We start from the raw sequence: 12,547 nt of genomic DNA on the forward strand, positions 1-12,547 counted from the left end.
TATATATATGTATATATATATATATATATATGTATATGTATATATATATATGTATATGTATATATATATTATATATATATATGTATATGTATATATATATATGTATATGTATATATATATATATATATGTATATATATATATATATATATATGTATATATATATATATATATATATGTATATATATATATATATATATGTATATATATATATATATATATGTATATATATATATATATATATATGTATATATATATATATATATATATATACTATATATATATATATATATATATATATATATATATATATATATATATATATGCAGGTACACAATTCTTTATCCGGAATTGTTGGGGACAGTTGTGTTCTGAATTTCGGATTTTCCCAAATTTTAGAACACTAAAGGTATTGCCTAAATAAAGTTATTCAGAGTAAAACTACATAAGTCTTACCTGAAATAAATTTAAAACTTGCCTTACCCAACTCCTGCACACATTCAGAAATTCCAGTAAAACAAAATAACAGACCCTATTCTAGCTAACCATGTCTGGACTTTAAAAGACTCAAACACATTATTCTGCATCATTTGGGAATTATTAGAAAATTCAGCACCATCTGCATCTCAACATCTACAATGTTCGCAATCTAAATGCAGGGTTAATCTCTGAAAAACTCATTTCTCATACAAAACTAAACATACCATCATTAATAACACAAAAACGACACCTTAGACACACATAAACACCTTTCACTACGTGGGTAGACAGAGTACTCCGTCCATTTACCCAGACATGTCTATTTAGGTGTTTGTAATTCTAGCCACACCCAACAACCTCTAAATGTATTTGTACATCTTTATGGATACAGCCAGATATGTTCTATCCCTTACCTCTATCCCTGTGTATATATATATATATATATATATATATATATATATATATATATATATATACGAGTATGTATGTATATGTGTGTGTGTGTGTGTGTGTGTGTGTGTGTTATCAAACAGACTCCAAAGAGACTGCTGTTGGTTTGTGTAGGCTAGACTTGTATTTTTTAGTACTGAGCCTTTTTTTATCGATTTTTCTGTTTGTGTATGTATGTATACATGAACACACATGTTCATCCGTGTGTTAGTTAACCATGTTAGTTTGATGTGCGTTGGTTTAACAGTCGGTTGTTGAACAATGAATACTGAGTATCATATCTATATTTTAGTAGTATGGAGTGCATTCTGTGTTAAGGTATATGACTGTGATAGATTATTTTTAGATAACAACAACCAACTATTTATTTATATAATACCATTTTACACCAGATATATATACCCTCATTATGACAATAAACAACATCAACAATGGTTGAAGTTTAATAACAGGAACTAAAAAAAAAAAAGAGAGAAACATATTTAATAGTAATCTTCAAAGGTCATGAATCCGTGTCGGTTATGCTGGTGTGTAATACCATAAGTGGCGTTTCGCTGCAAGGGACCAAACGCAGTCAACACAGGTAAACGGTATGACGAGGTCATGAAGTTTGAATGGCTGTAGAAGTTATCTGGAACTTTCACAATCCTGTTCAGTGCTCGTGTTCGAAGAGTCTCTGTATCAGGCTTGCCGTTGACAAAGAATCTTTTGTTGATTGGCCAGTCTTTGCCCTCTTTTGTCCATTCAGCCACAGATGACATGCTCAGCTGGAAATTGTTGGGTGTCCAGCAAACTTCAGGTGCAACGTGATGTGGCTTCATTTCTTCTTTCTTCAGGTGAGGATCATTAAAGTCATGCCATTTATCCATCCATATCTGCAAATAATTATTATCTTTATCATCATAAACAACACTATTATTATTATTATTATTATTATTATTATTATTATTATTATGAAGGCAGTTCTCTGGCAAAGTCGTTAGCACGCTGGGTGAAATGCTTAGTGGTATTTCGTCTGATGATGCATTTTCAGTTCAAATTCCGCCAAGGTCGACTTTTCCTGTCATCTTTTGGGGTTGATAAATTAAGTACCAGTGAAACACTGGGGGTTGCTATAATTGGCTAGTCTCCTCCCCACAAATTCCAGGCCTTGTGCCTTTAGAAGAAAGGATTATTATTATTATTATTATTATTATTATTATTATTACTACTACTACTACTACTACTACTACTATTATTATTGTTGTTGTTGTTATTACTACTACTACTACTACTATTAATGTTGTTGTTGTTGTTGTTATTACTACTACTACTAATATTGTTGTAGTAGTGGCGGTGGTGGCGGCAGCAACAGCAGCAATAGTAAGGTGGCAACAGAGAGAATCGTTAGCATGCCATCTTAGCGTGTGTGTGTGTGTGTGTGTGTGTGTGTGTTAGTATCAAATTGAGGAATGATTACTCAATAGTTGGAAGTACAGTGTAAGCATTTACAATATCAACATCTCTTCATACCGACACCCTAGGTTTCCTGTCAGCAGAGTTAAACAACTGATATTTCTTCAGTCAGAAACAAAAAAAACATTGTAGCTAAATAACAAAGTTTTCTTGCACAGATGCAAAGGTTTTCAAAGGAGATGGGGTTTTAATCCATTACATAATTCATTTGATAAGACAAAAAGCAAAGATTAGAAACTGCAATATTTACTTGATATGAGTTCTTGGAATTTGAGGCTGTGAATTTCTTTGGTCGAAATGGACTGAAAACATTAAGAAATTTAATGTTGAGGATGAAACGATGAAATTCAATGGGAAGAAGGATATGAAAACTTTTTTTTTATAATATTTACAACCAACAGACAGATAGCTAGATAGATAGACATATAGATGCATAAATACATATTTAGATACATAAGTAAATAGACAGTCAAGTGGCCTTTTTCTGGATGTGGCCCAAGATATCTGTGAATGGGCAGCTGCAGGATAATTTCTGCATCATGATCCCCGGCTGAGTTTTGTAGAATATCAGAAACTGTTGTAGGCTGAAATATCACCTGTCCCTAAAGGGAAGACTTATTCTTTGAGGACCAGTCCTAGCTATTACTAATGATGTGATTTCACCAGAGGAGATCCTCAGTTATAGTGAGACCCAGTTGTAGCTGGGTGCTACTCGTGTTTAGAGGAGATGTAGTGCAGTGGTATTTTCTTGATATGAGTAGTGCTTGATTGGTTTTCCTGCTAAAAGAGACAAAGTTGATAGGCCCCACTGAAGGATGTTTTCATGGCCCTCATTCATAGATTTATTGTAGGTTTAGCACTTAGTGTCTAGGTAGCATGTGGATGACACATGGTTAGGGAAGGTAAGAAAGAAATATGAGGTCGTGCCATTTGCATATGTGAAGAGTAAGAGATAAGGAAACATATACACAGAGACAGACACATACACGCATATATATATATATATATATATATATATATATATATATATATATATATATATATATATATATATACATACTGAAATACATCTGTGAATGTATCCTTATCTATTTTTCTCCCCATACACACACCCACACATATATATGTATGTATGTTTGTATTATGCACACACACACTATATACATGTGTGTGTGTGTGTGTATTATGTATGTATGTATGTATGTATGTATGCACACATACGCAATATATATATGTATCTGTGTATGCACACACATACACAATATATATATATATATATATATATATATATATATATATATATATATATGTATGTATGTACGTATGTATGCACATACACACAATGTATATACTGAGAAAGAGAGAGAAAAAGAGACAAGTGAGAGATACATACTTCCCCATACAAAACATGCATGGTGATATAAAAATGAGGAAGAGAAAATATTAGAGGAATATCAACCAAGAAATAATTTGATGTGGTTTTATTTCTTCACCTTAACATTTCCTCCATTGTAATGTATCTTGGTACGATGGGCGGCAGATTTCTCCAGTATGGATTCCGTCGGGATGTATTGCTATGAAATAGTGTATTAGCCATGACAGTACTGCAAAAAATAAATAACAATTCCATTAATTACATTAATTAAATACATTGATAATTATGTCAAAAGAATTTCGTTACTTTCTAAGACATGTAATAAATTGTTTTTAATGGCTGAACTCGAAAGAGAAAAGCTACCTTGCACTACCTATAATAACTATTTCTAATTTCGACACACCAGCAATTTTAATGGGAGGATGGAGTCTAGTCGGTACAAGTAGTTCTCTGGTATTTTATCGTATCGGCACCATTGGAAAGAAAAATAAAGCTGACCATGAAAGGACTTGAAGTGAAAACATAAAGAGCCAAAACAAATACCTAAACTCAGTTTTCCCCCCGATGCTCAAACGGTTCTGTCCAAATCGTGATTAAGACAAGTAAATACATTATTTGTGGCAGTTGCTCCTGTGCCCACGAGCACGTTGGACAGCAAGGTGACGCCACTGGTTTTTTTGTTGGTTGTGGCTTTCGCTGCATTCAGCCATGTTATACTGGCCTCTCGCATGACGGTCATCAATGTTAAGGCGCCACGATGTTTGCAGTCTTCTTCTCTTTCTTTTTTCCTTCTATCAGTGTCCACTTAAAACCTGAATTAGAATGGCATTGTTCTTGGTAGCCGTAGTAAGTGACCTGCTAGTTTTAATCTTAGTTGTTATGATTTCGTCAAGTGGTCTTGTGATGGCTCCTTTTACAATGTCTCCGTTGGTAAAGACAACAGCAAAAATAACAACGGAAGCACATAACGTAAATAAACAACCTGGATTTAACGTTCAATGATTAAAATCTTTAAAAAAAAAACGTACATTCCACAAACCTTGTCTTTCTATATTTCTCTCTTCCTTTCTTTCTTTTCTATTCTCGAAATTTACAACAATGAAATATGATAATTTCCTCTAACTGCGGTGAAACTTCCAAATTGCTTGAAAAGTCTTGTGAGAGTGACGTCCACCTGATTTATCTAATCACTATGGCAACAATAAAACAAATAGCGATGCTTAGCAGCCACGAGAGTGGCTTCCCTTCGTTTCCTTTTTTTGTTTGTTTGATTTTTAAGATATTTTTTTCAATGCCCTGGTAACGGAGAGATAAACAAACAAAGCAGTAAATAAATGAATCTAAGTGTATATCAACATACACACGTGCAAGTTGGTCATAACTGCAGATTGTTCGATGTTTTGTTTTCTGTATGGTGTGTAAGAGATTTTGGTAGGTATGTTAATAAGATTTTTACTTTAAATTTTATTAAGGTTACTATTATTATTATTATTATTATTATTATTATTATTATTATTATTATTATTATTATTATTATTATTATTTATTTTGCGTTCAGTGTGGACGACGTGCGGCGGTCATACCGACTCCCAATTATTACAACAGATTTTACGTGTACTTCTAACGAACTGAGCATATTGCGGTTTTACAGAACATAAATTCTACACACACAGAGAAACATACATCCGTGTGTGTGTGTGTGTGTGTGTTTGTGTGTGTGTGTGTGTGTGTGTGTGTTTGTGTGTGTGTGTGTGTGTGTGTGTGTTTGCGTGTGTGTGCATTTAGCACAGTATCATCACAGTGTCGACTAGTCCATCAGATGCTATTATACACCGCTAGTCACAATGCGCTTCCAATTCTGTCTTGATAGTGCCATTTATTCCACCTCTATCCAAATTGCTTAACAAAATCCGATACCTTTAGAGCTCGGTCGGATCTGCCTGGGTGTAACGCCCCGCTACCATGGCGACCAAACAACCATTCCCATTGTTACACTGCTATGAAGTGTTGAAGTTGGATTTCACAGTCTTCGCCTGTTGTTTTTTTCGTAAATTCTCCCATATATATATATATATATATATATATATATATATATATATATATATATTCCGACACATTATATACATATGTACACAATATTGGGTGGCCTTTGACTCTATGAGTTACACCGCTCGTTGTTTTTTTTTATCTTACTTGGTGGCCAAAAAGAACCCTCCTCACCAAACAAGCTTAAATGGCTTGCCGGTGTTGCCGGTTTAATCACCGACGACCTGACCATGCGGTAGGTTGTACATGTTACCAGCAGCACTTTGGACCGACCTGAGGTATAAGGGTGTGATGAAACGCAAGTTAAAATTTGGGGGTGGGGGTTAATTTGGATGTCTGGTTGAAAGCCGTATATCGTGGAGAGAGACTTAACAAGTGGAGTTGTGGTGACATTGAGCAAAAGTGAATGGAGAATGCTTTCTTAAAGAGTAAAGTGCATTTAATGTCAGGTGAGCCACGGAGAAACCAAGCTTCTTGCAGGAGGGTACATTTGTACTTACGAATGGAATGTTGCATTTCTCTTTTAAGTACAAATGTACTGCGGTGCCGTAGATATTGTAAGAGGGGATGTGAAGGTAAATGAGGAAGGTGAAATATTGTATCTGAAGAAATCAGGGGAAAATTAAGTTCCGTTAAGAGAAGTTAAAAGTATTTATGACGGTAAAAAATAAATAAATAAATTTTTAAGTGTGAAAGTGGTAGATTTTAATAAACTACACAAACTTCAAAAAATCCGAGAAGAAAAAGTTTTTGGAACAATGCATAAAATGCCAAGAATTCTCAGAGAATTCTCAAGGAAACTCGAAAAATTTTGAAGGCTTTTCACAGTGATGAAGTTATAAAGTTCAAACGTTTTAAAGTCTAACGGTTTAAAGACAGACCGGACAGACGGACGGACGGACAGGCAGACAAGCAGACAAGCAGACAGAGGTGGGAGAGAAGACCTACGAGTGGCGTAGGATCTGCTTTGTTGCTAATTGTTCGGTTAAGTTCACATCCGTTAGAGCTTTCAGATCAAAGGTCCTTTATCAGACGTTTAATTTTGCCTTAAATGATGGTTATTGCCGGCGTTGGTCAAAGGAAGCTGTATATGAATTTCTAGCCATCGAGTTCATTCCGGCGGTTAAAGCTGGATGTTCTCTTTTTAATGAAGTCTACCTCCTTTATTCTGAGGTTGACTGCATACGTTCCTCTTGTCAGTATACGGATGGAGAAGTCTCCACCGCAATGTTGGTGGTGTTGGAAAATGGCGCTGAGCTAGTGTGTTCCTTCATTCTGATGTGAAGCTGTCTTTTTGTCGATCCTCTCGTCTTATTTTTTTTCACCTTGTCTTTTGTTCATGAGTACTTTGAGATCAACTTATTTCACCCTCCTTTTTACCTTTCCAACTTCTTGTCTTTCTATACTAGAGCATGCATACACAAAAACTGGGTATTCGAAGCATCAGATGTAGTGTGCAAGAGAGAAGACTGTGCTGGTACGGTCATGTAATGCATATGGATAAAGACAGTTGCATCAAGAAACGTTGATTTCTAATTGTGGCGGGAACATGTTGAAGGGGTAGACCCAGGGATACTTGGGATGAATTGGTGAGAAAGGATCTTGAAACGTTGGGTCCGCACAGAAGGGATGACAAGGGACCCAGACACCGGACAGTTTCCTGTGCTTGAGAAGACACGTCAAGTTGAGTAAAATTGTGGTTGCCCTTGCATACAGGCATGTCCCTTACATCCCTCTTCAGGTGAGCTATCCTAATCTTGCGGTCTCATGGGTGCTGATCTCACGTAAAAAGCACTCGTGTCAGTGTCACGTAAGAGCCAGTGCTGCGTAAAAGCACGCAGTACACTCTATAAAGTGGAAACCATGCCAATTCATGCCAGTATGGGAAACGGACGTTAAATTATGATGATGATGACGATGATGATGATAATGTGTATACACACATACACACACAGATATATATATTTATATGTATGTATGCATCGTATAACGTCCATGAGTGTGTATACATACATACATACATACATACATACATACATACATACATACATACATACATACATGCATACATACATATATACGTACGTACATACATTCTGCCCATAATTGAGATATATATACATAAATACACATTTATATAAAACTTATTCAACCCTACAAACTCTTTTGTATTCATTAAACTTTCTTTAAAAATATTTCACGCTCTCCCTTACCTTTATTCTCTTTAAGATTGCTAACATGTCTGCTGAGCGTCAATTTTTATCCGTTTCTGCTAAGCTACCAAAAGAGTGGTAAGTACACCTACTCCACTATGTGTGCGTGTGTGCGTGTATCCTTTATACATACATACATACATACATACTTACATACATACGTACGTACGTACGAACGAACGTACGTTCGTTCGTTCGTTCTTTATTAGAGTAAAGATTTTCTTAACTCCTTAACGTAGTTTTCGGTTAGATTCAGCGCTACACAGAGTGTGACAAGGCTGGCCCTTTGAAATACAGGTACAACAGAAAGAGAAAGAAAGATTGAGAGAAAATTGTGGTGATAGAGTACAGCAGGATTCATCACCACCCCCTGCCGGAGCTTCGTGGATATGTAGGTGTTTTCGCTCAATAAACACTCACAACGCCCGGTCTGGGAATCGAAACCGCGATCCTATGACCGCGAGTCCGCTGCTCTAACTTCTGGGCCATTGCGTCACATACATACACACATACATACCACATACATGAGAACATATATAATGCACACACATACAGATATACATACATGCATACACACACACAATGTTTTCAATCAGTGATCGAAAATGTCGTATATATGGGGGAAAAAGCGTAAAAGAAAATATAATCGTACAAAATTAATTAATCTGAACCAGACGAAATCTGAAATGTTTTATCGTTACAGGCAGCCGCATTTGTATGAATGGAATCCTTATCATTGTAGCTATCCAGACGTCGCGAAGGTATTGCAGGATATTTTGTCAACTCACTCGTTTTATTCCATCTATTTTACTCTTTCGTATATATGTACAGTATCCATTGTTGCATTGGTCTGATAGAATTATCATCGTTGTTGTAGTTGCGGGCTCTAGATTTTGTGGTGTTTGCTGGAACCACTTCATTTGGGGGTTTTACGGTACCGACTAAGTTTCTGCCGTGTCACTGTTTGCAGGTCCTTTGGGGCTGGAAGTAAAGAGCAGAATTAGTCTGCAAGAAAGCGCTGTACCCATGCTTTGGTTTTGTGTAATCCCTCGGAGACTCGGAATGACTGTACTATTGATGTTAGTATTTAACAGATGCAGGTCGATGTAACTGCAGGAGATACATGGACAAGGTGGGAGTTCCAGAAGGTTGACGTTGTGGGAGCGAAGGATTGTGAAAAGTTATTATTGCAGGACTAGAATGTGGGTATACACAACATTGATGAAAACAAAAAGGAACTTAGTAGGACTAGATGGTGATGGCTGGAGACAGACCAACCGTATGAGACAGGGGCCACTGCAAAAGCCAAAAAAAAAAAGCTGCAGAGAGAAGAGACATAATATCAAACACATTGATTATGTTCTCTTCAAATTTGTTCAGAGTCCATGCTTCGTAACCATAAATATGCGAGTAAATACAGTAATGTATAATCTGTCCGTAATTCCATTGGTGAAATTTGTAGATATCGGGACTGGTATTTAGTGACATGAGACCAGCCAGTTCCGAAGAGGAGATGCTATTGTCGTGGAAGCAGCAATGGTAGAAGGAGAGAGCAAGCCAATGGGTCAAATATCAGAGTATATGTCTGTGAATGACTTCACACCAATAAGTCCGATTACCTTTAGGTGGACGTGATCTAGAATATCTGAGTACACCGCAGCACTGCCCAAGATATGGCAGTAATATTCCATTCCATTGTTTTTTGTTTTGGCTATGGACTTTACGTTTCATTTGTTGGGTGTGGAGGAAGGGGTGGTGCCTATGGCCTTTGTAAATTAGGATTAATTCTTATTTCCGAACTGCCATCACTCTCTCTGCTCTTCCTCTCCATATTCCACTTTCTTATAACGACGGACTTCGTTTCCCCTTCCATCTCTCTCCTCCTCTCTCGTTTCATCCCTTCCCTTCTCTTTGTTCTCCTTCTCTCTTTCTTTTCTTCTCTTATCTCACCCTCTCTCTATATATATAATTCCCACAATATTCCTCTATCCAAAACGAAAATCGACCACGTTAACCTCCAAACCAATCTGAATTTTTTTTTTTTTAATTAATTAATTAATTCTAAGAAATCCTTATTTATTGAAGATATTGACACTTTTATTTCAGAGGGGTTGGCAAAAATGGTCAGCTGACCACCCCGACTGGTTAAGCCCTCGAGCTACATCGCATCACGTCCATTGGTTCAACAGGAAAATCAACAATATCCGACGAGGTTTGGCATTTATTATATGTTTTAACGAGTATGTGTTAATCCCCATGTACCCAGACTTTGTGGACACCCTGTATTATCAAAAATCTTAGTTGTACAGTACCGAATGTTGAATTTTAGTACAGAGTTATTTTCTATGTCTTCCCTAAATTTTATCTCTCACTTTCCCCATTTTTTTTTATCTCTCCATCTCTCTTCTTTTCTCATTCACACACATATCTATTGCTCGAACGCGCTAATAACTCCATTTATTTTTTATCACAGCCAACTACAAAGCCATGAACTACCACTACGAAAGACCCTCCAAACCTACCAGCCGCTTGCACGATCAGTTCGTCTCCATTAGTGGAGAGGTAATGCCTAAAGAAACCTCAGTCCCAATGCCTACAATGCAGTTCTTCACGGGGTCGTCAAATTTAAGTTTGGTCAACGATGTTGGACTCCAGAAACCCAAATGGGGTCAGTTCAATCCAGACTACTATGGGGACCCATATGAACACTTACACCTGCCTCCCCTAAAGTTGGGTGGAAAAGAATACCATCGCAATGAATATATCTCTTACACCGGGGCACAATAGGTTTTTCACTTCGTTTCAGCCTCCACAGCTACGGCCATACTGGAGCGCTCCTTTCAAGATGTGTTTGTGATTGCTAAGAAATATACATACAGAAGTTTTCAAATTTAACCGTTCGCAATAAATTTCTTTTCATAAATCTTCAAAAGTAAACAAGATTTTTAGAAGCGTCGTCTTCTGTCTCTACATATTTTTTCTATTTTCTTTTATTGATTTCAGTCACTGTATTGCGACCATGCTGGAGCCCTGCCAGCAAGAGTTTTAGTTGGTCATATCAACTTCCCCGGTTCTGCTTTCAGTGTGAATCTTGTGTATATATATATATATATAACATGTACGTTTGCGTATATATACATATATATAACTATGTATATGTATATATACACATGCACACACATATATATGCATACATATATATGTATGAATATATATATATATATATATATATATATACGTATGTGTGTATATATATGAGTTAAGGAATGGAGTAGATAAGATCCAGGCTACATATGTTTTATAGCAAGCGGAACCTTGGAAGGGGAGAGTATCCAAGTGAGGTTTATACCGCAGGCTACTAGTCAGGCCAAGAGTATTCTGATTAAATGAAAGTTTACGTTGTCGCAAGGAGGAACATGACACGGAAGATTCGATCCACAGTGTTCCACCTCAATAAACCATTCTTGTTCCCGAAAGTTGATTTTTTAATATTTACTACGGATTGCTTGAAGCTTACTTTCTTCCTACACCTCGATCCTTGGATCTTACAGTTATTCATATATATATATATATATTGTATATATCACGTAAACGACCAGACTGATACACATCACTACTCACAATGCGCTTTGCATTATTTTAGCCATTGAACAACGCCACTCCAGCAGGCTAGGCCAACATGCCCACCCTCTCTGATCGAAAAGTGGACTGGAGCAATTTGAAATGGATACTTTACTCAAAACACAACGTGCCGCATAGTCTGAGAACCAAACCCACAATCTAACAATCATGAGTGGAGCACCCTAACCACTAGGCCACTGTGTGTGTGTGTATATATATATGCACACACACGCACAAGTGAAGGCACATGGCTTAGTGGTTAAGGTAACTGGCTTATGATAGTAAGGTCCTGAGTTCGATTCCCGGCGGTGTATTGTATTCTTGAGCAAGATGCTTTATTTCACATTGTTCCAGTCCACTCAGCTGGCAAAAATGAGTTGTACCCGTAATTCAAAGGGTCGGCCTTGTTACATTCTGTGTCACGCTGAATCTCCCTGAGAACTATGTTAAGGGTATGTGTGTCTGTGGAGTGCTCAGCCACTTGCATGTTAATTTCACAAGCCGGCTGTTCCATTGATCGGATCAACTGGAACCCTCGACGTCATAACAGACAGAGCCAGTAATGTATTATATATATATATATATATATACACGTACACACACCTACCATTTACATACATATTTGTCAACAGGATGTTACACAGGAGTAACATGAAATGAAACACCTTGCTCAAGGGGAAAGTGTACCACCTGATCTGGGAATCAAGCCAATGATCGTACAATTGTAAGCCCAAAAGCTGCAACCATTGAGCTTCACACCTTTGCTATGGACATTGTATGCATGTGTGTGCAGCAGGAATATTTACCAGTCAGGCGTTGCAATTTGCTATATTATCCACGTGATAAAAAAATTCTAACCAATCACGACTTTGCATGAAAAAGGTTCCAGCAACAATTTCATCTTTTGAC

The 12,547-nt window shown here is 36.8% G+C and overlaps 2 protein-coding genes across 4 annotated transcripts; one reads left to right on the top strand and one right to left on the bottom strand.

The window, feature by feature from the left end:
* Window positions 1-1,395: 1,395 nt before the first annotated feature.
* Window positions 1,396-4,972, bottom strand: LOC149131265 (uncharacterized). Of its 2 annotated transcripts, none has more exons than XM_089341414.1 (4): window positions 4,798-4,972; window positions 3,877-3,987; window positions 2,634-2,685; window positions 1,396-1,803 (listed from the first exon to the last, which is right to left on the bottom strand). In XM_089341414.1, the coding sequence occupies exons 2-4, from the start codon at window positions 3,978-3,980 to the stop codon at window positions 1,411-1,413; spliced, it is 549 nt and encodes a 182-aa protein (XP_089197540.1). In that variant the 5' UTR covers window positions 3,981-3,987; window positions 4,798-4,972; the 3' UTR covers window positions 1,396-1,410. The 2 variants fall into 2 exon arrangements, with proteins under 2 accessions (XP_089197540.1, XP_089197541.1); XM_089341415.1 differs by having other exon boundaries at window positions 4,787-4,972.
* Window positions 4,973-5,052: 80 nt separating this feature from the next.
* LOC106880688 (uncharacterized) lies at window positions 5,053-10,968 on the top strand. Of its 2 annotated transcripts, none has more exons than XM_014930746.3 (5): window positions 5,053-5,189; window positions 8,034-8,095; window positions 8,721-8,778; window positions 10,124-10,229; window positions 10,491-10,968. In XM_014930746.3, exons 2-5 carry the CDS (start codon window positions 8,043-8,045, stop codon window positions 10,802-10,804), a joined length of 531 nt encoding a protein of 176 aa, XP_014786232.1. In that variant the 5' UTR covers window positions 5,053-5,189; window positions 8,034-8,042; the 3' UTR covers window positions 10,805-10,968. The 2 variants fall into 2 exon arrangements, with proteins under 2 accessions (XP_014786232.1, XP_014786231.1); XM_014930745.3 differs by having other exon boundaries at window positions 5,055-5,193.
* Window positions 10,969-12,547: the final 1,579 nt, after the last annotated feature.

The sequence above is a fragment of the Octopus bimaculoides genome, chromosome 24, assembly GCF_046866305.1.
Source record: "Octopus bimaculoides isolate indiv1 chromosome 24, ASM4686630v1, whole genome shotgun sequence".
In the NCBI taxonomy this organism is placed as follows: Eukaryota; Metazoa; Mollusca; class Cephalopoda; order Octopoda; family Octopodidae; genus Octopus; species Octopus bimaculoides.

What these genes read in the sequence shown, in the direction of transcription:
- LOC149131265 (XM_089341414.1), bottom strand. Translation starts at nt 3,980, where the DNA reads ATGGCTAATACACTATTTCATAGCAATACATCCCGACGGAATCCATAC. An exon ending in ACAATGGAGGAAATGTTAAG is followed by an intron (nt 2,686 to 3,876) that starts GTGAAGAAATAA and finishes TAATGTTTTCAG; the next exon opens with TCCATTTCGACCAAAGAAAT. An exon ending in ATTCCAAGAACTCATATCAA is followed by an intron (nt 1,804 to 2,633) that starts GTAAATATTGCA and finishes AATTATTTGCAG; the next exon opens with ATATGGATGGATAAATGGCA.
- LOC106880688 (XM_014930746.3), top strand. Translation starts at nt 8,043, where the DNA reads ATGTCTGCTGAGCGTCAATTTTTATCCGTTTCTGCTAAGCTACCAAAA. An exon ending in GCTAAGCTACCAAAAGAGTG is followed by an intron (nt 8,096 to 8,720) that starts GTAAGTACACCT and finishes TTATCGTTACAG; the next exon opens with GCAGCCGCATTTGTATGAAT. An exon ending in GCTATCCAGACGTCGCGAAG is followed by an intron (nt 8,779 to 10,123) that starts GTATTGCAGGAT and finishes CTTTTATTTCAG; the next exon opens with AGGGGTTGGCAAAAATGGTC.